The sequence below is a fragment of the Poecilia reticulata genome, chromosome 4, assembly GCF_904066995.2.
Source record: "Poecilia reticulata chromosome 4, P_reticulata-male-v2, whole genome shotgun sequence".
Classification (NCBI taxonomy): domain Eukaryota; kingdom Metazoa; phylum Chordata; class Actinopteri; order Cyprinodontiformes; family Poeciliidae; genus Poecilia; species Poecilia reticulata.
Window position 1 is genome coordinate 2,889,585 of NC_088833.1, and position 25,861 is coordinate 2,915,445.

The window sequence follows — 25,861 nt, forward strand, 5'->3', positions numbered from 1 at the left end:
TTCTACTACATAGTTCAGCATATTTAAATATGCTTAGTGGCTATAACAGTAGAATAGGGATGGAATATCCTGATATTGATGTATGTTGAGCATATTACAAAGCACACAGCCGTTCATAATTTAATACATTATTTAGTAATATCAATACATATTTATATAACTACACAAACACAAATTAATAATGATTAATAATGACACAAATAAATAAGGATACATATTAATACATATTATTCAGTATTATATAATGTAAACATGTATCCAATATATGTTATTCAGTATTAATCCTTATTTGTGCCTAAAAATATACTAAGTAATAACTATTAAACAACTAATTTTCTAAAACATTTACTTCGAACATCACATAACTAAGCATATAAATATATTCTCAGAAATGAAATATTTTTGTTTTACTCCATAAAAAGATCCAGTTCCAACATCTTGGGTTTAGTTTTCCTCCCTTTTCCACCTAAAACGTGAAGATGATGATTTAGCTGTACATATAGAACCGTATGTATATGACTCGGTATTGACACATTTTATTTAAACGTACTTTTCACAACAAAAACGCTGTACAAACAAGACAAACCGTCAGAAAGTTACAGTATAGAGCACAAAGATTTGAAAAGAAAAATTTTTAGGCGTTTTTTTTTTAGTTCCCCGAAACAGGAAGAAAAGATAGAAAAAGGAAAAACATTAAACAAAATCAATTTTATTATCACAAAAGATCAATCAAATTCAGTATTTACAAGCAAATATTTGGATTAAAAACCAAAAACCCATAGATATGAGGTTTTCTGTGAAAACAAAAAAACTCCTGAAGATTTTCCGTTTATAAAACAATGGCGAGCGTTTCGGCCACCATCTGGATCGCTCTGAGGGGATCGACGACGTCTTTCAGTTTGTCCTTCCTCAGAACCCAATCCGGTGCAAACCTGAACGACACAAAAGTATGGAGCTAAATTAGTCCCAAGATTCACAGTAAGATTCGCCTTGTGTTGTACAGAACAGTGAATCACGTCGTACATTTACAAACCTTCTTTTACATTTCTGGGTCTGATTACACACATGCAGATCTTACTGTGAATCTTTCTGACACTAATTTAGCTCCATAGAAAACAACATTTCAGTTCCCACAGAAGCAGAAGTCCTGTTTGGGTTTTTACAGATCAGATGCTGCCTACTTTGGTGGCGGTTTGGACTTGCGCGGCGTCGGCGGGACGTAGAAGCTGCCGTTGATCCTCTGCCTGGTGACGCTGCGCTCTTCGTCCATCCTGTGTTTCCGCGCCGTGAGCCGGTAGATGCTGCGTATTCGGTCCAAAACTTTAGGCAGCTTCACCACCTCCTGAGGGGAAATGGATTAAATTAAGATGTTTTCGTAAGCAGCGGTGGGAAAGACTGTTTTTTTTCCCCCCTGTCTGCCTCAGACCTGAGCGCGGCGCTCGTCCTGCAGCAGCAGAGCGAGAAGGAAGCAGGCTCTGGTGAAGATGCTGCCGCCCTTTTCGGCCACTTTGTCTCCGGCTTTCTCCCGGTATTTCTGCAGCAAATCCAGCAGCGTCTCCAGGGAGTTTTCCACCGAAGACACCGCCTGTATGGTCAGGTGGTACTGAGGGGAAACGGATTAGATTTCAACCAACTTCTCTGATCCATCTCAGTTGAAACAAATAAATTAATCGCATGTTAAATTAAAACAAGCTCAATAATTTATATTATTCCTCTTTCTACCAAGAACAGAATGATAAAAGTCTTCAGCCTGATGCTTTGGTCTCAACCAAACCTTTTTTCTGAAGGGCGTTTTTGTTTTCACAGATTTCATAATTCATATTATTTGTTGTTTCCGTTTTGTTTATTAATTTTGGATATTTTAAAATGTCTTCCAGTTCCTGTTTTAAATGTTCATCAGAATTTATCTTTGACCATTAGATTTGCACCAATATGAAAATTTGGTCCACATTTTTGACAGGTTTGGAGAAACAAACAATCATAAACAGACGGCAACAAGTTGTTTATGATCGTTGTTTTTATCGGGCTGAAACCGACATGTTTAAAGAATGACTAATTCTGATGTCGGTGCTGATATATTGTGATTATATTGATTAAATAGCCTCAAAACAACAACAATATTATCGTTCTGGGACAATTTATCGTCCTTTGAAGGCCTGAAATAGAAAACTCTGCAACTTATGACAGTTTTAGTTGTTTTTAGTAAAAATATCCATCTATCCACCTCCTTCCACCCGCGTCCCATCGGGGTTGGGAGGTGCTGGTGCCTCTCCAGCCATCGGTGGGCGAGAGGTGGGGTCACCCTGGACAGGTCAAAGGGCAAACAACCGTGCACGTTTATTTTTACTAAAAGCTAAATAATTGAAAATAGATTTTTCACTTTAAATATACTGGATTTTAATGTCCAGTATATCGTTTTGTTTTTGCTGCCATTACTCATTTTTACCATTTTTATTAGTGTGTAATGCTTGTTTTATATACACTAATACAAACAGCTTGTAACACTTTAATTATTACTTATTGTATGACTATTAGAGGTTTTTAAAGAATAAAATACTTTTTTTTAGCCTTGTTGGTCTTAAATTTGCATTTGCCACCTGAACTACCAACAACTTCCACCAGAGGGCGCGATTCAAAAAAAGGATTCGGTACAGGAGACTTTAGGAAAAGTACAATTAGAGCCTGTTTTAGTAAAAACAATCAAATTAAGGGGAAAAACCTGAAAGATTAAGTTTGTAAATTTCAGTCAGCTGAAATTTACAAATTTCAGCTGACTGAAATTTGTATTTTTGAAAGATATTTAAAGATATTGAATATCTTTCAATATTTTTGAAAGATATTCAAAAATGAATATCTTTCATTTTTGGGATAAAAATGAAAGATATTCATAGTCAGAAAAGCATCGATGTAATGAACCGGACACGTCTGTTGCACCTTGGAGAGGTTGAGGAGGATCTGGACGGAGAAGTTGATGACCTCCATGCAGGGTCCGCTCCGGTTGCAGCTGCGTATCAGCGTGAAGATGACACTGGTGGCGCCGCTCCCCACCAGCCGCTCGCAGCACTCCGGCGACAGCCTGGTGGCGGCTTCTGCTCACCGTAAAAAACATTTTCATCACTACCCGACCGACGGCAGCGGGCGAAAACAAGCCGGTCCAGGTCTTACCGAGGTTCTTCAGGGCCTCCAGGATGAAGGAGAAGTGTTTGCATCGGAGGAGATACTCCAGCGCAGAAGAGGTTTTGTTGCAGAGTTTGTCTTCCTCGCGTACTTCAGTGGAGATTTTGCGCAAGCGGTGCCTCAGCTCAGCGAGTTTGGGGTTGTCGCTCAGCATGCGGGAGCGGTGTCCTCTCCACAGAGCCTGCAGGGACACAAGATGGAGCCATTTGAGCCTCTGATGCGTCAACCGGGCCCGTGAGGTTCTGGTCAGAAATTTAGACTAATTCATCATCTAATTTGGGGCTTTTAATTATTTATCTCAACAGTTTTCTTTTTTTTTTTTTTTTAATTCTTTATTTTTGAGGTATTGAGAAGATTACAAAAGCACAGTTTCAGTCTGTGATCCGATACATTTCTTCTCCTTACATTTTCATTTATGAAAGCAATACCAAACAAACAAAAAACAACAAAAAGCAAACAAAGTAAAAAAAAAAAAAAAAAAGGGAGAGAAACAGGGGGTATTGTTTTGGAGAGACATTCTTTTATGTATATAACTAAGTGTATTATATTGAGAATAGACACTTCCTGAAGGGTGAAGCCTTTCTTTTTAATTTCTAATCAATTTACTGCATATTGTGTTTGGTTGACATATGACATCCATTTGGACCACAAGATGATAAATTTATTCATTTGATAACGAATTAGAAATGTTAATCTTTCCATCTGATAGATTTCGTTAACACATTCTATCCATTCTTCTACAGTAGGAGGCTCAGGAAGAAGCCAGCGTCTGGTGACAGTTTTTTTACATGCTGTGATTAATATTTGAAACAGATATTTTGCATTGTTAGGTAGGTATTCTGTGTCACCTAGAACAAGAATATTAAATTTAAAAGGTATTTTTATATTCAAGATATTTTCCAGATTTTTGTGTATTTCTACCCAATAATGTCTTATAATTGTACAGTCCCAGAATATATGCCAGTGGTTGGGTTCTGCGTCTCCGCATTGCCTCCAGCACTTAGGCTCCCCCCTGGTATGAGAGATTTTCTGTTTCGGTGTTATAAAAAATCTAAGTAAGCATTTCCAGTTAAATTCTCTCCATGAGTACGAATTGGTACATCTCCAAACTGTCATGCAGTAACTATGCCACTTTTCTTCTGATATTTCTATTTTACTTTCCTTTTCCCATTTTGTTTTCACATATAGAGAAGAATGTGTTTTTTTACTCATAAGCCCCTTATATAACCGTGAGATAATACCTTTTTTGGATTTGGCCTGATAAGTTGTTAGTATTTCTTTAAGCACTGGTTCCTGTTCATCTATATGTCTAATAACTTCCTGATTAAGATAATGGCGTATTTGTAAATATTTATAAAAATCCTGTTTCCCCAGGTTATAACTAGTTTTAAGTGTTTGAAAGTCTTTTACTTGTCCTTTATCCATTAATGAGAAATGTGTTGTTATGCCTTTAGATGTCCAACTACGGAATCCCGTGTCTGTTTGATTTGGTTTAAAGTCAGGATCGTAAGCACACCATCTTATAATTCTTAGCGCATCATGTAGTTTATATTCCTGTTTAACATCTGTCCAGATTTTTAATTGGGATCTTATCCAAGGATTTTCATTTTGGAGTTTAATCTGTCCTACATCTTTATTCCCTAAGACTGCCTGTAACGGGGTGTCTGGGGACAGAGCCAATTCGATATCCTTCCATCGGGCCTTATAGTTTTTATTACATAGGTTTATCAGTGGTTTAATTTGAGCAGAATAGAAGTAGTTCTTTAAATGTGGTACATTCATGCCCCCTTTTTCTTTTGAAAGCTGTAGTGTTTTAAATCTAATTCTCGGCTTTTTTCCATGCCATATGAATCTGGAAAGCATTGTGTCCCACTCTACAAATTGCTTTTTAGTAATTTCTACTGGTAGGGCTTGAAACAAGAAAATAAATCTTGGTAGTAGGTTCATTTTGATAGCTTCAATTCTTTGGGTTAAACTCATGAAAGGGGTGACAGTCCATCGCTGAATATCTGATTTAACTTTGGTCAGAAGATCCTCATAATTACACTTGGCTATAGTGGTTGTATCTGTGGGGATAAGAACCCCGAGGTATTTCAATACCGTTTGGTCCCATTTAAGTTTTCCAGTACGCAAATAATTTGGTGGATTATAAGTAAATGTCAATATCTGTGTTTTTTTCACATTCAGTTTATATCCTGCAAATTCACCAAAGCTGCTCAAACTCTGAAATAATGTAGGCAGTGAAGTGTTTGGTTCGCTTATGTATACCAACACGTCATCTGCATATAGCGCCACTTTGTGTGCATCACCAGAAATGTTTATACCTTTGATATTTTCAGTTTGTCGTATTAGTTGGGCTAACGGTTCTATATAGAGGGCAAATAGTAAAGGAGAGAGTCCACATCCTTGTCTCGTTCCACGCTCTAATTCAAAGGTATTTGACAGATATCCATTGATTTTTATCCGTGCCAGTGGTTTTGTGTATAGTGACCTGATTATGTCAATAAAATTGGAGTGGAAACCAAACTTCTCAAGTACTTTATATAGAAAATCCCAGCTTACTGTATCGAAAGCTTTTTCAGCGTCAAGGCTGATCACTGCAGCAGGTGTTTGGCATTTTTGAATGTGGTTCAGGATATGCAATGTACGACGTATATTATCATGGGTTTGTCTCTGTGGGATAAAACCGGTCTGATCTGTATGGATAAGTTCTGGGAGTATATCTTGTATTCTCCTTGAGAGAATTGATGTAAATAGCTTATAATCAATATTAAGAACAGAGATAGGTCTGTAAGAACTGCAGCTGAGATGGTCCTTTCCTTCTTTTGGAATGACTGATATTGTAGCCTGTTTCCATGTTGGTGGCATTTTACCCTCTTTCAGAGCGATATTAAAAATTTGAAGGAGGAACGGTGATAACTCTAACTTAAATTGCTTGTACCATTCGGATGGAAATCCGTCTGGACCGGGAGATTTGTTTGTTTTAAGCTTTGTAATGGCGCAAGAGAGCTCAAGCTCTGTAATGTCAGCCATTAACCTTTGATTTTGATCATCTGACAGAACAGGTAGGTTAAGTTGTTCAAGAAATTGTTTAATTTGCTGCCCATCTTTTAAGTTTGGTTGTGTGTATAATTGTTTATAGTAAGTTTGGAAAGCTTGTTGGATTTCATTTTGTTTATACACACACCTCTCAGAATTTGGGTCCCTTATTTTGTATATCGTGTTATCTGCTTGTTGTTTTTGCAATTTTCTCCCCAAGAGTTTAGCAAATTTGGCGCCTGATTCATAATATCTTTGTTTAGTATAGATCATCTTTTTTCGTATTTCTTGGAGATACATTGCATTAAGTTTATTTCTTAACATTTTAAGCTTTATACTATGTTCTGGTTTTAATTCTTTCTTATGTTTTGTCTCAACCTCTTTTATTTCATTATTTAATTCTGATAGTTTTAATTGGTTTGCTCTCTTTTTTTGGACACAAAAAGATATAATTTTACCCCTCATAACTGCTTTTAGTGCATCCCAAACTATTTCTGGACTAACCTCTCCGTTATTGTTTTCTTTTAAAAATGTATTTATGTCAAATTTGATTAGTTTCGTAAATTGGAGGTCATTCAGTACACTCGTATTTAATCTCCATTGTGTATTTTTAGGGTCCTCGTCTAATTTTAAAGTTAATAATAAGGGGGCATGATCAGAGAGGTCAATGTTGCCTATCTCACAGTTACAAATCCTATGACAATCTCTTTTAAAAGTAAAGAAATAATCTATTCTAGAGTATACCGTATGTGCATGAGAGAAATGAGTGTAGTCTCGGCTAGTTGGATATAAACTCCTCCAGATATCTATAACGCCGTATTCTGACATTAGAATTTTAATCTTTTTTTGTAAAGCTGTTTGGGGAATTTGTTTTGAAGAGTCCAGCCATGGATTAAGTCTTATATTCCAGTCTCCTCCGCAAATAAGTATACCCGTTGATTGTCCCATTAAATCAAATAGTTTTCTATAAAATGAAAAGTCACTGGCAGGTGGAACATATACATTACATAGCGATATATTGATTCCATCTATTCTACCTGTAATTAATGAATATCTCCCTTCTTTGTCATTTGTTTCAGAAATGAGTTCAAATGAAACTCTCTGTGATATTAATGTGGCTACGCCCCGTCTATGACCAGATTTATACGATGAGTAATATATTTTGGTGAAGCCCATCCTTTTTAATTTTTCATGTTCCCCAGATGTAAGATGTGTCTCTTGCAACATAACTATCTGTACATTTTCTTTCTTCATTTTAGATAATATCTTATTTCTCTTCATGGGGTTAAGAACCCCATTTACGTTAAATGATGCTAATTTTAAGGTTTGCCTATCCGTCATGGTTGCCTATATTTCCTTCAGAAAGTGTCTCATCATTGAACAAAACCATATATCTTTTTCCAATACTAAAAAATAAGATGTACCCCCACAACAATAACAGTGAAACATGAACGTAACAAAAATATAATAAAGTCTTTAACAGAAGGTTTGCTTCCAGAACAGAGGTTCTAAAGAACTGAACCTTAAAGGAGCTGAAGATGTTAGCGCTCCAGTCGGGGCAAAGCTCACTCATTATATATGGTGGGGCCCCCTGAGGTGGCTGTGTTGTCATTTCAGCCATTGACCAAGAGTATTATGTGCTTCAACTATTAAATCTGTGATTAGTCCGGAGTAACATGGGTACAGTTAAACCCTCAAATGACAACTATTTTCTTCAACTAGTCACTTATCTGCCGGAGGTTGACGCTTGTATTCTTGTAGCTTTTCTTTAATCCGCCGTCGAGAGTCCTCTCGCTCCTGGGTTTGTGCGTCGCTCGATGTTTCCGCCTCCCGGTACCCAGCCGCCTGCCAAGAAGAAAGTTGTTGTAGCTCCTGCTGGATCGGGTTGACCGGGGGATTAATGACCGTGACCGGGAATCCTCGTGATGCCATGTCTGATGTAGCCTCCGCTGCAGTCCGGTACATGCGGGTCTCCTCACTGTAGAACACACGTAGCCTTGCTGGGTAGGGGGTTTGAAACTTGATTTTTTTCTCCTTCAGTATCTTCTTTACTTGATTGTACTCTGTACGTTTCTTGAGAATAGCTGGTGGATAGTCATGGTCAACGTAGAAGCGCTCGTCGTTGTACTGTAATTGTTTTTTCTGCCAGGCTTTGCGAACAACTTCCTCCTTTGTTTTGTAACTGGCAAACTTTGCAATGATCGAGCGAGGCTTTGATTGCGCATTGGTGGTTATGGGGGCCAGCGCTCTGTGAACTCTTTCAATTTTGAGCTCAGCATCTTGTGGGAGATCCAAACAGACTCGAAGCAGTTTTTCTACGAAGCCCTCGATGTTGTTACCTTCAGCCTTTTCGGGAATACCATAAATCCTTATGTTATCACGACGTGCGCGGCCCTCCTGATCAATGAGCTTAGCTTCCATGTCGTCCTGGCGCTGAAGAAGTCGTTTAATTAGGGATGACGCCGCCTGCATGGCTGTTTCCATTTCTTCGATTCGACCCTCTGCTTCATCTAACCTAACGTTCGTTCGGCGCTGTTCTTGTTGGATCTCCAGAAGTTGCTGCTTGTTGTCTCGTCTGAAATCTCTAAGTTCTGCGAGTATGCTATTCAAGCTAGCCTCCTCCATTTCCCCGTCCTCGGCCTCGTGGACCGGCGAGCGGCTACGGTTGATTCGTTGTTCTTCCTCATTAATTATCGCTGCACCAGTCGTTTTCCTCCGTCTTGAGACAACCCTAGCCTCCATCTTCGGTAAAATCTCACTCGAAGTTAAATATAAATTTGTTTTTGGGTTGTTTTTGTAAAACCGTTGATTAGCACTGAAGTTAAGCTGCCGTCTTGGTCATGACCCGGAAGCGGAACCCTATCTCAACAGTTTTCATTAAATATTTAACAAAGTTGCACTTTGGTTCCACAATGACTACAAAAATCTTATAAACATAAAAAAACAAAAAGTATTTTAAAATAACAGACGTGTAGAATAAGTTAGTTATGTTAGACCTTAAAGCAAATCAAAACATTAGCTTGGCTAATGCTAAACGGTATTTAGTAGAAGCTAATGCTATAATGCTAGTTAAAAACCCATTCTGAAACCAAGAGTCGATTACAAATTGAGTTCATTCTTCAATAAGGAAACCCTGTTTAAGTTTGGTTTTACAGTAATTTAGTTTTTTTAATTTTAGTATTTGCTTGCTCTATTAAGTTTAAAAAAATAAATAAGCAAAAGGAAATGGAAATGTTGAACTTTAAAATAAGAGCATGGATGTAAACAAACCACCTGCAGGCTTCGTATCATTCGATAAAAAACTTCACAAATGTCAAATTTATTCAACTAAGTTTCCAAAACGGCCAAGTAAATTTGCTCTTCAATTTATCCAGAAAAAAAAATGATGGGGAGCCAAGTATGCTAAACATTTTCAAAGTTGGCAAAAAAGCCAAAAGAAAATTCCCTCAGATGCTACCGCATTAGCTCATCTCATATTTGAATCCATATCTATAATCTTGACCTTGAGCAAATGAGAAAAATCACAAACCATAAGTGAGCTTTAGCACAGTCAGCCAGCGCAAGTACAGACTTGGTGGTAGCATTAGCTACTGCTAGCATTAGCTAATGGCACAGGCCGCGTTAGCTTCAGCAGCGCCCGCCTCACCTGAGCTTTGATGATGCCTCGTTCAGCCCTCTTCTGTCGCCTGACGAGGAGGAACCTTCGGGTCGCCTCCTGGATGACGGCGGCGGCTTTGTGGCGGCGCGCTAACCAACGCCTGACCGCTCTCTGGACCGTCACCACCTTCCTCCTGTCCTCCAGATATCGTCTCCTCTGCAGCCTCGCTCTAACCCAACGCTGAGAAAAGCACAGAGAACCGTTCATAGTCAGGTGCTACGCTCCTAAAACCAACAGTACATCACTGGTTCTGGTTTGCAGGTGTACCTGTATGGTAACGACCGACTGGATCTGTCTTTTTGCTGATTCCAAAGCCCAGTGTGCTCTCAGGGCTCGTTGGATCTTTATGGCGCTGAGGTGATGGAAAACCGCAGCCGTAAAACGGAGTCTCTGCTCTGCCTGGGCTGCCAACAGGGCCTGAAACCAGCCAGCACGAATTCAAAGTAAAAATCACAGGATCTGGTTAGATTCCTCCCAGATAATAAAATCTAGACCCAACTTGGTTCATGGTTACCTGTCGTTTTTCCTTCCAGGCTCGGCAGCATCTCTGAAGAGTGATGACAGCGTTCCTCATCAGCGAGTATCTGTTCTTCATCGCTTCGGTTTCTTTAGTGGCTCGATATTTCCTCTGAATCGTGAGAGCGGATGATTTCAGTTTCAGGTACCGTTGCCGTTCACGGTGGACCCTGAAAGCGCTCTGGATGACGCTTGCAGCCTCTCGCCTCTTTCTGATCATTTGTCTGGACTTCATTCCTCGATACGCAGCCTGAAGAACGACGACGGCTCTTCTAACTTCTTGGTAACGCTTTTCCTGAAGCTCTTTACATTTCTGTGCTCTAAACCTCTGCTGTATGACAGTCACTGCCCAGCATCGTCTCTTATAGTCCGTTTGCTGTTTGTGTCTCCTGAAGTTAGACTGAATGACGGTAGCGGCTTTGTGCATCTTCGCCACTTGGCTCCTGACATGATGGCCTCTAAACGCCGCCTGCAGGACGACAGCAGAGCGTTTCATATTCAGGAATTGCTCTCTGTCTCGCCGTTGGAGAAGAAGACCCCGATAGTGTCTCTGGATGATGATGGCCGCCAGACGCAGAGCCTGGAACTTGACTCTCTCTCTGTGCTTTCTGAATGCAGACTGGATCACAGTTGCAGACTTTTGCCAATGAGCAACTTTGTATCTGACTTGAAGTCCTCTGAACGCTGCCTGCAGACCAATGGCCGCTCTTCTTATTTGTTCATACTGTCGTCTTTGTTGCCTTGCTGCCACTATGGCTCGGTATCGGCGCTGAACCAAGATGACAGAGGTCTTGAAGGCCAGGTACTCCTGGCGTTCACTCTTGGTACGGTAAGCTCTCTGGATTACCCTTGCAGCCTGATGCATCTGCCTTAAATTCTGTCTGGACTTCATTCCTCGATACGCAGCCTGAAGAACGATGATGGCTCTTCTGACATCTTGGTATTGCTTTGCTTGAATCGCCTTAAGTTTCTGGGATCTAAACCTCTGCTGTATGACAGTCACTGCCCAGCGTTGTCTCTTAAAGGCTGTTTGCTGTTCGAGTCTCCTGAAATTTGCTTGAATGATGGTAGCGGCTTTGTGCATTTTTGCAATTTGAGTCCGTGCACGATAGCCTCTGAACGCCGCCTGCAGGACGACAGCAGAACGTCTAACATTCAGGAAATGTTCTCCATCTCGTCGTTGGAGAAGTAGAGCTCTATAGCGTCTCTGGATGATGATGGCCGCCAGATGCAGAGCCTGGAACTTGACTCTCTCTCTGTGCTTTCTAAATGCAGACTGGATCACAGTTGCAGACTTTTGCCAATGAGCAACTTTGTATCTTACTTGAAATCCTCTGAACGCTGCCTGCAGACCAATCGTCGCCCTTCTGATTTGTTCATATTGTTGTCTTTGTCTTTTGGCTGCAACAGCAGCTCGATATCTGCGTTGAACCAAGACAACAGAGGTCTTGAAGGCCAGATATTCCCGGCATTCACAGTGGGCCCGGTAAACTCTCTGGATCAAACCGGCAGCCTGATGCCAACGAGCGACTTCCTTTCTGACATAAAGTCCCCTGTATGCAGACTGAAGACTTATTGCTGCCCTTCTTAGCTGTTCATATTGTCTTCTTTGCTCTTTGGCTGCAACAGCAGCTCGATATCTGCGCTGAACATTCACAACAGACTTCTTTAGGGTCACAAACTGCTTGCGTTCACGGTGGGCTCTGTAAACTCTCTGAATCACCCTTGCAGCCTCCTGTCTTTGCCTCAATATTTGTCTAGATTTCATTCCTCGATACGCAGCCTGTAGAAAGATGGCGGCTCTTCTGACCCGTTGGAAATGTTTTGCATCCAGTTGTTTCTGCCTATAGGCCCTGAATCTCCTCTGCAGAATGCAGGCCGCCCTGCGTTGCCGCTCCAAGGCCAACTGCTGTTGGTGTCGTCTGTAGTTTGATTGGATGATGGTAGCTGCTTTGTGCATCTTTGCCATCCGAGTCCGGACAAGGAGTCCTCTGAAAGCAGTTTGAAGAGTGATAATGGCTCGTTTTGTTTTAAGGAAGCTTTCACTGTCTTTCCTTTGGAGAAGAAGAGCTCGGTAGCGCCTCTGGATGATGATGGCGGACAGCCGCATCGCCTGAAACTTGACTTGTTCTCTGTGCTTCCTGAATGCAGACTGGATCCGAGTCGCAGCCAGATTCAGACCAGCAACTTCCTTCCTCACTTTATGTCCTCTGAATGCAGCCTGGAGACAAACTGCAGATCGCCTCATTCTCAGGTAACTTTCTCTGTCTCTCCTTTGGACAAGAAGAGCTCGGTAGCGCCTCTGGATGATGATAGCAGACAGCCGCATCGCCTGAAATTTGACTTGTTCTTTGTGCTTTCTGAATGCAGACTGGATCACAGTTGCAGCCCGATTCAAATGAGCAACTTCCTTCCTTGCCTTGCGTCCCCTGTACGCTGCCTGGAGACGGACTGCAGCAGCACGCGTGCGTTGGTATATTTGCATTTGCGTCTTAGCTGCCACTGTGGCTCGATATCTTCTCTGGACCATCAGGACTGACGATTTTAGTGTAAGGTAGGCGCTCCGTTCCTGGTACGCCCTGTAAGCCCGTTGAATAACCAAGGCGGACTGATGCCACTGACTGATGAGTCGTCTACATTTCCTGCCGCGGTACGCCGCCTGCAGAGAAACTGCTGCCCTTTTAAGCTCCTGGTAACATTTCACCTGAAGCACAGTCTCCTTGTGGGCCCTAAACCTCTGCTGCAGGATGCACGCTGCCCAACGCTGTCGCCTGAAGGTGATCATCTGTTTATGGCCTCTGAAGTTAGCCTGAATGATGGTTGCAGCTCTGTGCATCTCTGCAATCTTTCTTCTCACATGAGCTCCTCTGAATGCCGCCTGGAGGACCACGGCAGACCGCTTCATTTGTAGGAAGTTCTTCTGGAGATGAAGAGCCCGGTAGCGCCTCTGGATGATGATGGCAGACACCCGTATTGCCTGAAACCTGACTCTTACTCTGTGCTTCCTAAATGCAGCCTGGATCATCACTGCAGCCTGGTGCCGGCGAGCAACCTCTTCTCTGACTCGTTTACCTTTGAAAGCTGCTTGAAGGAGGATTGCTGCCCTCTGGATGCGCTCGTATTGCCTTCTTTGCTCCTTAGCTGCAACATTAGCCCGATATCTGCGCTGGACTTTAACAACGTGATCTTTTAGGGAAAGGTAGTGCTGACGTTCCCGGTAGGTCCTGAAAGCTCTCTGGATGACTCCGGCAGATTCATGTCTTCGTTTTAGGGTTTGCCGCGTTTTCATCCCACGGAAAGCGGCTTGCAAAACAACGGCAGCGCGTTTCTTAGCCCTCATTAGCTGAACAGCTCTGTAGCGTTCCTGCAACACTCTACAAGCCCAGAGGAGCTTTTTGTAGCGGCTTCTCTGCTGGTACTTCCTGATGTGAGACTGAATGATGATGGCTGCTTTATGCTTCACCTGCAGCTGCTTCCTGACTGCGTACCCTCTGTAGGCGGCCTGTATGCAAACCGCTGCCTTGCGCTTCGATTGGTACTCCAGGTGGAGTCTTCTCGCCAGAGTGGCTGCTCTGTATCTCTGCTGACACGCCAAAACAGCTGCCTTGATTGCCAAGAACCGCTTCCTGGCTCTGCTTGTCAGAAATCTCCTCTGGATGATTTCTGCTGCCTGATGCAACTCCACCATCATCTTCCTGGCTCTGTGTCCGCGGAACGCCGCTTGGATGACCACAGCCGCTTGTCTTGTTGCTCGGTACCTCCTCATCTGCTCATCCCGGAGTATTTTGGCTCTGTAGTGATCCTGTATAATAATGGCTGCACACTTTGTTGCCAGGTAAGCCATTCGATCTCTGTGCATCCTGAACTGAGCTTGGATTGCTGCAGCAGCTTTGTGTCTCTTCTTCAAGTCTTTCCTCGCTGCGAACCCCCTGAAGGCAGCTTGTATCTTCACGCTGGCCTGCTTCATGTTTCTGAACTCGCTTTGCTGCGCTCTGCAGAGGAGAAGGGCTCGGTATCTGCTCTGGATGAGGATCGCTGCACTTTGAAGGAGAACATATTGTTTCTTGCATAAGAACATCCTCACCGCAGACTGAATGATTGTTGCAGCCCGGTGCTTCTCCCTCAGCTCTGTCCTGACTCTCAAGCCTCTGAATGCAGCTTGGAGCATGATGCACGCCATTTTCTTCTCAAGATATTCTTTCCTGATCTTGTTCCCCAGCAAAAACGCCTTGCAGCGAAGCTGTATGACCACAGCTGCTGATCTCAGGGATCTGAAGTCCGTTTGGGCTTTATGCCGACGATAGTGAGCTTGTATCAGAGTTGCACAGTGATGCAGCGTTTTTATCCGGCTCCTCTCTGCTCTGCCTCTCCATGTAGCTTGGATAATGAGCGCAGCGCTCCGAAGAGCTTCATATTCCTTCTTCATCTTTTGAGTTAAAACCGTCGCTCTGTATTTCCGTTGAATCACAACTGCAGCTTTTCTCAACAGGCGGTACTTCTTCTGGGCAGCGTGTTTTCTAAATGCAGCTTGGATCACCGCCGCTGCCCTGTGCTGCTTCTTCAGCGACTCTCTCGCCATTTTTCCGCGGTAAACTGCCTGAATCAAAACAGCTACACGTCTCATCCTTACGAACCTCGCTCTGTCAAAGTCTCTTTTCAAAGAGGCCTGAAATCTTTGCTGGATCGTCACTGCGGCGCATCTCCTCTCCACAAACTTCTTTCTGGCAGCGTGTCCTCTGAAGGCCGCCTGGATGACGGTGGCGGAGCGGTTCTGCAGCTTTAACATCGTGAATTTCCTAAAAGCAGCTTGGATAATTCTGGCCGCATGGTTTTCCTTCAGAGTTCTCCGATGTTTCCATGTCCTGAACGTTCTCTGGAGGCTCAGCGCCGCTTTCCGAACGAGGAGGTATCGCTCCCGGTCTCTTTTGGAGGCGGCCTGAGCTCGGACGCGACTCTGAAGGACGGCGGCCGCCCAGCAGGTTTTTGCATAAGCGTTGGCGGCCATCTTCATTCGCCACTGAGCTTGAACTATAATGGTGTAATACTGGAGGCGCTGATAAGCCCTCAGGGCGGAAAACTTCCTCCAGTGAGCCTGAAGAGATGAACAGAAACAGTTCCTGAATCAATCATGTTACACGAAGCTCCAGCTTAAATGAATTATAAACTAAAGTACTTAAAACTGCAGCATGTTTATGGATTTGTTAAAATCATGTGACAACATAAGAGATGATTTGTGAAAAAGGAAATCATGAAGCTCCGCCTTCTCCCGGTATAAACTGCAGTAATACACAGAAAACCAATCGGAGCCAAGGGGAGGGTCTTAGCGCTGCCAATCAACTTGTGCTCACCAAGGTTACAACAGTTAACTAAAACCAACAACAAAAACATTAAATGGAATCTTCTGTTGAATATTTTTATAGATCATCTGAATCATATTATATAACATGATGACAGTTTTCACAAATATGGAAAAAACCTTTTTTTAAATAAATTCACATACTACAGCTTTAACTGCCCAAACACAAACTAAAGCAGGTAAGAAACTGGAGAATCACCTGGATGACAGTCGCTGCTTCATGCTGCAGAGCCCGAAGCCGAGCCTCTTTCTGGATCCTCAGCCGGTTCCGAGCTAAATAACGTCTCCAGACCGACTGGATCACGGCGGCGGCGCGATTCTGCCTCTCAGCTCGACTCCTCAGGAGGAAACGTCGCACCGCCGCCTGGATTTTAATGGCCGCCTTGTTTCGCTCCTGAATAAAAACAAAAAAAAAACCTTTAGGGTGATTTTTGTGTTTTATGTTGGCTTATTTGGAAACAAGTTAATGACTGATTTGATTTGCAGCATAAACTTTTCTGTGGAGTTACATTGCTGTCCAAATTCATCACATTTTATTAAACTGAAACTCAAAATGCCCAAAAGCATAAAAAAGAAAATAGGATATTTTAAGTTGATGAGTTAATTACCAATATCCAGAGTTTTAAAACTGATTTAATAAAGAAAATATATTTTAAACTTTTTTCTGAACGTTACCATCACAAACAAAAATCAGCCCCAAAAGGGAAACTCTACTTTTACTGTGATCCTGGGAAAAACGGAGGCATTGCCTAAAGATGACTCAATAGGAAAAAATAATATGTAAACACGTTAGAATACAAGAAGAAAGTTATTAAAATAAGAATAAAATTGGAATACGAATAATTGTAAAAAAGAAAAACAAAAAAAATTAAAGTCAAAATGCCAGAAAGTCATGAAAACACAGAAAAGTTGAAAAAAACAAACAAAAAACCCCCATAAAAGTTGTATTTATGACAGACATTTAAATGTGAGAATAAAGTCGCAAAAATACAAGTTGCAGCTTTTTCACTTTAATTCCTAAAGGTAGATATGGCTGGAAACATGTTGAAACATCCCATAGTTTAAAAGCACTGAGAAACTGAAAATAAATAATGAGAAGAAGAAGGAGGAACCTGGAAGAGCAGAAGGTCTTTCCTCAGTTTGTGTTTCCTCCATGCGGCCTGTATGAGCCGAGCCGCTCGGGTTTCGATCCGCAGGTCCAGCAGGCGGGCGCAAAGAAACGACACGTATGACATCACAACCTGCAGGGAAACCATGGCAACGGAGAAGTGGCTTAATTGGTGCCATCGCCTGAACAAATGAATCCCCAGGTTATAAAAAGTAGGAAATGTTTTGTAATGAAAACAGTTTATTGGAGCTGCTCCAAAATCCTCCATTATTTATTTATTTAATTTGCCTTCTAATCTTTATATTTACTATATTTGTCTTTTCCACAAATCCCTAAATAAAATTTGACCCCATTAAATTTATGAATAAATGTAAAATAATATATTTGACAATTTAGAAAAAAAGAACAAAAAGCGAGTACCAGCTAGAAACAGCCAATCAGAGCCAGGAGGAGGGTCTTAATGCTGTCAATCATCCTCTGCTGTGCTGCAACTAGCACAGGATGCTGCAAATGCTAATGCTAGTTAGCATAGTCACTGATGACTGTGAATAAACAGTTATGGTAAATGTAAGTTGTTTCTCCACCATTAGCAACTTTAACAGCGAGTATATGAGGATGATTGACAGTGCTAAGCCCCGCCTCCTGCCTCTGACTGGTTGTTTTTATTGTATTTCTTTAGCTCAGGGAGGAGATGATGGACCTTTTCACAGATTATCCGTCTGAATGATGTGGTTTAACAAATAATTCATACATAGACTTAAAATATAAATCACTGTTGAGAAATTCTTAAGAGTTCATTTGGATAATTAAATTAAATAAATAAGTAACTTGGTCATTTCTCCAGACATTTCCAGCCCATTGAGGCCTGTAGGAACCAGACCAAGGTTCTGGTTCTGGCCTGACCTTCTCGTTGGGGATGGTGTTGGACATGTCGGCCGGGTTGATCATGGCCGGCACGCCGCCCAGCGACGCCACCGCCGCGTTCACCAGTCTGAAGTTCTTCTTCTCGTTTTCCAGCAGCTCCTTGAAGCCCGGAGACGGAGAACCTTCACCTGCTGACAGAAAACCAAACCAGGTTACAGACATGCAGTGCAGACGGCCAACTTCACCGCAAAACATTAAACCTGAAAGAGTTTCTCACTGCAAATATAATCATTCAAATAAGAGTCAGTGGAACCAGAACTTTTTAAATCGATATTAAGGAATTATTTACCTAAAACGAGCTTCTATATCTTGCTGAAACGTTGCTTGTAAATTAGTTTTGCTTTATTTAAAGTGAACCAACATGTTTGCACTAGAATCCAGATCGGTGGTTTCCAGAATTTTTGCCAAAATCAAAACATTTGAGGGACCAAAAAACATTTTTTCATAAAATAAAATTGAACAAGTTAAACGCTAAATATTTAACTGAAACAATTTCTTTTTTGTTGTGCATCATGTTTTTGTTTTTATGTCTATTTGGACCATTAGTCTGTGAAATAAATGAAGAAAAACTGATTTTATTGTAGATAAGTGGTTAATAAAATTATAACTATCTCACAAATGTTTATTATAAATGTTACACAACATTTATTATAAATGTTGCACCAGTTCCAATATGTTGCTGTTGATTCATTTCCTTTTTTGGGCTGGAAAACTTTTTTTAGTCTTAGTTCAGCAACAATATTGGGGTAATTTGTTTTATTAATTCAATTAAAGTTTGTATTTCTATTAAGATTGATGCAGAAACCTGGTTAATAAATGAGCAGTATGGTTTTTGTTTTAGCTAACATTTTCAATGTTTTGCTCCCCTCCATAATAATCAGGCACAAATCATCACAAATCATCCGGCTGCACTTTGGACTCCCTGATTAGACCAAAATACTTGGTAATAATTTGTGTTTTTGCTGCGTTTCTGCTCAGATCAGATCTTTACCATCCATTTCCGCTGGCGGCGAGTCGAAGGAGCCGTCGGAGTCGCTAGCGGAGCAGTTTAGCTCCAGGCGCCCCCTGGTGGCGCACTCCAGGGTCTGCGTGGTTCTCTGGCTGACGGAGGCTTGGGGAAGGAGAGCGGGGTGGTAGTGGTGCAGCAGGAAGCAGAGGACGCGGCCGTCAGAGAACGACACGGTGAAGTTCTCCACCTGCACACAGGAACACAGGTTAGCGCGCCGCTCGGTTTTACTAGACAAGAATCACAAATAAGTATGAGACTTATTTGTGAACGGTCGTTTATAGGAAAGCCACAGTTACTTTGCGTCTCTCCAATTGTCATTTCTTTCCTCTAGAAATGTTTCACGTTATCGTTTTCATCCGGTAAGTTGGTGCATGCGCACAACGTTGGAGGACAAAAAGACGATTCTCTGCCTCCGTAGCTGCGCTGCCGCGGTCTAACGACTGTTAACTAAACCTGGAGACGTAGGTATTGTCGATTCAGTCCAGGCACCAGAGCAAAGGGGAAAATAACGCAGAAAAACTGTAGAAGGACTCAGAACCTTCCTTTTTCTCGCTCTGCGCGTCGGCTACCCACTGGCCCGTTGCTATAGCAACCGACTGACAACAGCTCCACTAGTGGATTCAACACTGAAAAAAAAAAAAACACTGAAGTATTCCCCACATATGGAACAGAGCATTCAGTCCGTTACAGTTTTATGTTTTCAGGTTGTTTGATTATTGATAAGTGATCGCTGTGGTGCATTAGCTACCGCAGCTATTAGCTAAGCTAACACTCAGGCGTACATTTTAAGATGGAGCTCGTTATACGTTGACAGCTCATCAGCTGAGTCCAACGGTAGTCTTGGTTGCTAGCAGGTCTTTGCCTTCCCTCGCATACTTGACGTCGCGCGTCTACAAAGAGCAGCATTTTCACCTTTATGTGGTAGAAGTCGCACACGGCGCAGACCCAGTCCATCAGCAGCGAAATCTTGGCGCTCGTGTGTTCGTGCGGCGGCCTGGTCTTCGCCGGGCTCGGCTGAGCGGCCCGGTCGGCCCGGACCAGGGCCAGCCTGCGTTTGGTCCTCAGAGTTCGCTTCAGGAAGTCGACCTCCTCCCTGAGCTGAGCCTCATCCAGGATCACCTCCACCTTCAACCAGCAGGCGCCACCGTTAAACCTTCATGAAAACGACCGTTTTTTTTAAACCTGGTTACCGGCGTCCAACAGCAGAACCTCACCTGAAAGGCAAAGATGATTTTCCACAGGAGGCTCAGCGTTTTCTCTCTGTGGCCGTCAACAACGTCCCTGGAGTCGATGACGGATCCTAACAACAAAAATATTAACAGGGTTCATACACTTTACCCACAGACGATTTTCAAGGGAAGTTTTTAAACTTTTCCAGCATCAAACTTTGGAGAAAAGAATAGAAATTAACTAAAAAAACATATTTAATTCACTATTATACATTGTCATTTATTACCGTTATCAGTAATGTCTGTTGGTAGCATTTTCTACAGCTAAATAGACAAAATTTTTTACTAAATTTCATGTTTTTAAACATCTCCAGGGGGAAAAAATGTGTTTGGCTTTTGATTAGTTGTATAAAAATATCTGGTTTCGACTGTAGATTTAGACTTTAAATCAAATAATAATAATATTACAATATTGCACTTTATTAGAAAACTGTGCAGTCTGAATATCAAACACTTTCAAGGACTTCACACAGAAATCAAGCACTTTCCAAACCTTGAAAACACCTGATTGATGTTCAAGCATTTTCAAAGATTTCAAACCCTGAAATAAAACCGACATCCTGGACAGAGCTTGGTGTGTCAGTGCTGCAGCCGTGGGTTACCGCTTTCATCCTTGAGGTCGATGCCTCTGCCTCTCAGCAGCTGCAGCGCCACGTCAACGTTGTGAACTTTCTGCAGCCGGCTGATGGCCGGCAGACGCAGCTTCGCCGAGAGGCTCCAGTCCTGAACGAGAAGCTCCATCACACGACTGGACGAGAAACAGAGAATTTTATAACATTACAAGATGCTCAATATTTCTATTTTTTTATTTTTACTTTTGATGTAGGATAAAATTTCAGAAAGAGAAAAATGATAAATCATGCAAATTAAAATTATTGAGCTTGTTTCAATTTGTGATACGATTAACTGATTTAGAAATTGCAGCTTGTTCTTCGTCAGAGTTTACATAAATTCAAAGCCCAAATAAATAGAGGCAGTTAAACACACTTGTGAAACAAGATGGCCACCCTGAGCGTGTTGCCAGTACTTTGAGAAATAAGAAGTTCATCGATTAAAAATTTAAAAAGAAAAAAATATTTTAAAAACAGATTTTCCCCCCCAAAAAAATTACATCTTCAAAAACAAAAACTTAAATTAACAGATGAAATCAGTTTATGCCCCAACTCTACATGAGAGTAGGGCTGGACAATAAATCAATAACAATATGTGATCAATAAGAGTAGATAATGCTTCTGATTGAATATTTAATGTGTATTTAATTAACTCTGAGTTATAGAGAAAAAGGAAAACACCAACTGCTCCACCTCTCACAGCAAGCTAAGCTAAGCTAAGGGAATCAACTGGCTCGCTCATTCTTTGGTTGCCTAGCAACAGCCTGCCGGTTAAGAAGCCGTTTCAAGTTCCCCCAACTCTGGTTGCCTAGCAACAACCTGCCCAGTAACTTCCCCGGTGCAGTTTCGAGTTTCCCCACCGTGCCTCATGACAGCTTAAAAATAAAAAAATAACATCGTGGAGAGAAAACTGGATTAAACAGGAAAGGTCACGGCAGCAGTTTGGCAATACTTCAGATATTTAAAACAAAATACTAATCAATACTTATCCATACATCTCCTAATATGAAACAAGCGTTTTATTAGCCATCTGCCCATCCCTACATGAGCGAATCCAATGACCAAACCAAGCGCTTTGACCAAAAACGAAAACATAGAAATTTTAAGAAGTCCCGCTCACACTAAGCGAATGCCGCATTTCAAATCGACGGCCAGGTTTTTCACAGCGAAGTTGAACTCGTCGAGCGGCGTCTGGACGTGGGAGACGGGCAGGCCCAGGTAGGCGAGGTGGCGCGGCAGGATGCCCTCTCCGCTCAGGAAGTCTCTGGAAAAGGCCAGCAGCAGGTCCTTACTCGCCTACCAGACACAAAACGCACACAGAGCGAAGATTTCAATCAGAAAACCCTGTAAAATAATGAGAGGAACCACTAAAGAGTGAAATATGGACAGGAATGTTGGGAAATCCAGTGTAAAATGTCACGATGTGGTCTTGGAGATTTAATTTTTGGGAAAATCTGGATATTTTTCCCACCAATGCATTCCTTAGGCTTTCATCGTTCAGACTGATGTTGAGCGATGAAGATGGCCGCCTTTGGGTGGCCAAGGCGGCCATCTTGTTTTACAGCTATAGTGATTTTCATGTCGACTCAAAGGGAAATATGAATGAAATAAAAGCAAGTTTTTCCAGTTTGGGACATTCTGTGAGCTCTATTTTTAAGGAAACAATTAGGGGAAAAAAAAAAAAAAAAAAACACTTAAAATGGGAAATAATTTTTTTTTTTTTTAATTTTATATATTGAGTATGTTAACACAACATGGGCACCTGCATTAGGACTGTTTTGGCTTAAATCTAGCTCTTTTAGTGAGTGTGTGCTCCAGTTAACTTTGATTTAATTTATCAGACACGGACAGTGCACTTTAACTGACGTTTATGTAAATGTGCCATAATTAGACAAAAGTTTATTTTTCATCTGTTCTTGGACAATGCTCATTTTCTCCTGCTGAAAAACAAATAATTTTAAAATGACTAAACTACAAATTGTGTCAATAAATACTAAAAAACAATAAATCAGTAACTAAATTAGTTGATTATTTCCATAAATCATTCACCACAATTAATAGTTACAATTGTTTCTCTTTTTTTTTTGCAGTGAATTCTGATATTTCTGCTAAGAAATAAACTTCTCTGTTTTTTCACAGCGTTTCCATATTTTCACCTTTGTGTGACCTTTAGGTTTCATTCAGCAGCGAGCCGCGACCTTGGCTCACCTTGAACTCTGCGTCGATGCAGAACAGACACGGGTCGTGTTCGATCAGACGGGATTCTTTGGCTTTGTCCAGGAAGCAGACGAGCAGCAGCAGCTTCTTCAGCGTGAAGCGGGACAGCGCCTCCTCATGGCCTGCAGCGGAAATGATTCGCTATGTGACCCCCGGTAGTCATGGCAACCATAAAAGGTCAATAACGCAGCAAGAAATAATCAGTGAAAACGTCTGAACATGAATGGAATAAAATCTCTGCCAGGAAATAAAAATGCAAGCCCAACAGGAAGTCAAAGTTACGAGCTTTAAAGTTATAAAATTGTCTTTTTCGGGTGAATGGATCGAATGGACATGAAGTACATCAGAGCGCCTCTACGATTTTACCGTCTTTGTAGAGGTGAGGCACCCGGGCGTGTCTGAAGGCTGCAGCGATGTCCGGGTTCCAGAGGAGGCGCTGCAGGACGAACATGGCCAGACCCAAAACGTCGCTGTTGCTCTCCAGGGAGATCATCTCCCCGAAAATAGTCTGAGGACGCAAAACGTTAGCTTAAAAAAACGCCTCAAAAGAGCTAGCATGACAAATGTAAAATAACACTGATGATACAAACTAAACGCTACTACAAATGGAAAACTAGAAAAAAATTCTTAGACTAAAATAAAAAACAATTATAGATTCTGAGGAGAAAACAGATTAAGGTTTGAATGTTGATATTAAACGTCAGACTTTTCAGAAAGGCAAGTAAATAAAAGAATGCATTCTCTGAAAAAAGGTTCAAATTTGGAAGGGAAAAAAATCTGTAGAAAATAAAGCTAATAATCTTTAGAAGATCAGTCAAAATTTGTGGGGGAAAAAAAGAAGCCCATTTTTTTTCCTCTAAACATTGGCACCGATCCTCTTCCATACATATGTGTGGTGTTGGGGGCCCAACATCAGGAATCTGCTCGGGGCCCCACAAAAGTTAGTGCCGGCCCTGTTTTAGTTAATGTTTAGGTATAGAATTAAAAAATACAGTCAAAGTGTGAAAAAAACTAAAACTACTAACAATAACTAATACAAACTCAACTGAAACTAAGGAATACTTAATAACTAATAAAACTAGAACCCACTAAAAACTAATTAAGGCTGAATTTGACAAAAAGTCCCAATAAAATAAAACTGTAAAGAAAAATTATGAATACTGTACATAATGATGCATTTAATAGCTACTTTTAAATGCTTTATGAATAAATTTACAAAAATCCCAAACGATTAAAGCGAGTTACCTCCAGGCCGATGCGCAACCAGAGCGGATTGTATGACAGCAGCCAGTTCAGCACTTTCTTACGTTCACCTGATTCAAAACAAACAAACAAACAACAACAACAACATGTTTACTGCGATAAACGCTCATCAATATAAATAGATTATATATAGAATATTAACTGAACTTCAATCTAGACCCGCACAGCATTCTGGGGTATGTAGGCAGAGGACAGGCTTTAGCCGCTCAATCTCTCACAGCGAGCTAAGCTAGCTTGGTGGCATTAACTCACTGGCTCATTGTTTGGTTGCCTAGCAACAACCTGCTGGGTAACAAGCAGCTTCAAGTTCCCCCGGCTTTGGTTTCCTAGCAACAGCTTAAAGTTTCTCCTCCCTGTCTCATAACGGCGTGGAGTAAAAACTGGATAAAACAGGAAACGTCGTTCCACCGGTTTGTCCGTATACCAGATATTTAAAAACTAATCAATAGTTATTGTGATCCGTTTTCCAGTCGTCCTTCAGACTGAATGAACATTTTAAAATGGCCGTCATGGCGCCGTACCTATGTCCTTCCAGAGGTGGCGGTCTTTGCGGACCAGCAGCCGCCGGGCCTCCACCTCCAGCTCCAGCCTCTGGATGGCCTTGACCATGGCCTCCGAGGTGAACAGCTGGCAGGCGGCGCGGCGCAGGCGGTTCAGCTTCCGCTTGGCCGTGTAGGTGCTGAAGGACATCTCCTCCTTGGTGGGCGCTTTGGGAACGCCGAGGTCATCCCCGCCGCCCAGCGCGAGCGAGACGGCGCTCACTGACAATCAAAACCATGTTATTATTCATCTGTAACCTAAAACGTGGCTCGTCTGCAGCCGAGTGTCACAGCGCCGTGCTACCTTTAGCCACTTCGGTGTTGACCTTGAAGTCGTCGGGGGTCAGGACGTGGTTGAGCCACCAGGTGAATCCCCTCTCCTGCTTCTCGATCCAGCGCTCGTCGTAGAACATGTTCTTGGCTGCGAACGGCATCGGGTGTCTCGGCAAAGCTGAAAATGGCAAAAACAACACAGAAAACTAAATAAAACCCCCAAGATGAGGAGAAAACACTCAATTACATGTCTGAGGCAGATTAGAGCCACTAAAGAGAAAATGTGACATTTTTCTTCAATATTTTGACTAATCCGCTGTGAAAAACAAAAGAAACCCACTGGAATCCAGTATATTTTCCAAAGAGTAAGTTCTCCTGCATAACATGCATCTCTGTCAGGAGACAATCTGAAATCAAATCTGGATTATGAAAATAAACTCTGAATTCCTAAAGAGGAAAGATTCTCAGAAAAAGTAAAAAATATTAAAGTCAAAATTCAGAGGGAAAACCAACATTTAAAGTTCAGAGGAATAAAAATTCAATTCCATGTGAAAAAAGGCTAAATTCTGTGAAATAAAACCGTTAAAATTCTATGGAAAAAATTATAAAAATAAAGAAAAAGTCAAAATTCTGTGACAAAAAATCAAATTTTTGTGAACAAGTGTGAAAGGAGGTCAACATTATTTGACATAATTCTGTGACAAAAAATAATTTTATTTTTTACTGTGGCCCTAATCCTCTTCCGTACATACCCGTCTGTTTTGGCTTGATGAACGTTAGCTTCGACTGAGCTACAGCCGCCACTTTTGAGATCTTCACAGACTGAGAAGCGGACGCCTTCAGAGTCAAAGCACCTAAAGAAGAAGAAGAAGAAGACAAGGGAAAAACCTGAGTGAAGAAAACAAACCCAGATGATGTTAACCCATTAAGATGTGCAGGTTT

General features: G+C 41.7%; 1 protein-coding gene and 1 long non-coding RNA gene across 3 annotated transcripts in view; one reads left to right on the forward strand and one right to left on the reverse strand.

Moving 5' to 3' along the window:
* Positions 1–512: 512 nt before the first annotated feature.
* Positions 513–25,861, reverse strand: part of aspm (assembly factor for spindle microtubules) — a 30,941-nt gene continuing 5,592 nt past the window's right edge. The window contains exons 5-26 of one of the 2 annotated variants that reach the window (XM_008406312.3): positions 25,672–25,773; positions 24,951–25,097; positions 24,629–24,868; positions 24,090–24,157; positions 23,211–23,352; positions 22,836–22,966; positions 21,748–21,923; positions 20,619–20,764; positions 20,002–20,087; positions 19,700–19,912; positions 18,770–18,974; positions 17,758–17,906; positions 16,859–16,987; positions 15,946–16,140; positions 10,389–15,482; positions 10,142–10,291; positions 9,863–10,054; positions 3,166–3,358; positions 2,935–3,089; positions 1,427–1,603; positions 1,182–1,342; positions 513–932 (exon numbers count right to left, since the gene is read on the reverse strand). In XM_008406312.3, coding sequence (XP_008404534.1) covers positions 830–932; positions 1,182–1,342; positions 1,427–1,603; positions 2,935–3,089; positions 3,166–3,358; positions 9,863–10,054; positions 10,142–10,291; positions 10,389–15,482; positions 15,946–16,140; positions 16,859–16,987; positions 17,758–17,906; positions 18,770–18,974; positions 19,700–19,912; positions 20,002–20,087; positions 20,619–20,764; positions 21,748–21,923; positions 22,836–22,966; positions 23,211–23,352; positions 24,090–24,157; positions 24,629–24,868; positions 24,951–25,097; positions 25,672–25,773 — 8,354 coding nt within the window. In that variant the 3' untranslated portion in view covers positions 513–829. Of the gene's footprint in view, positions 933–1,181; positions 1,343–1,426; positions 1,604–2,934; positions 3,090–3,165; positions 3,359–9,862; positions 10,055–10,141; positions 10,292–10,388; positions 15,483–15,945; positions 16,141–16,858; positions 16,988–17,757; positions 17,910–18,769; positions 18,975–19,699; positions 19,913–20,001; positions 20,088–20,618; positions 20,765–21,747; positions 21,924–22,835; positions 22,967–23,210; positions 23,353–24,089; positions 24,158–24,628; positions 24,869–24,950; positions 25,098–25,671; positions 25,774–25,861 lie in introns of both variants that reach the window. The other variant, XM_008406310.3, reaches the window with a different exon arrangement.
* On the forward strand, positions 18,904–23,120 carry LOC145551389 (uncharacterized). Its single transcript, XR_014087194.1, has 2 exons — positions 18,904–18,992; positions 22,801–23,120. It is a non-coding gene; the product is annotated as an uncharacterized LOC145551389 (long non-coding RNA).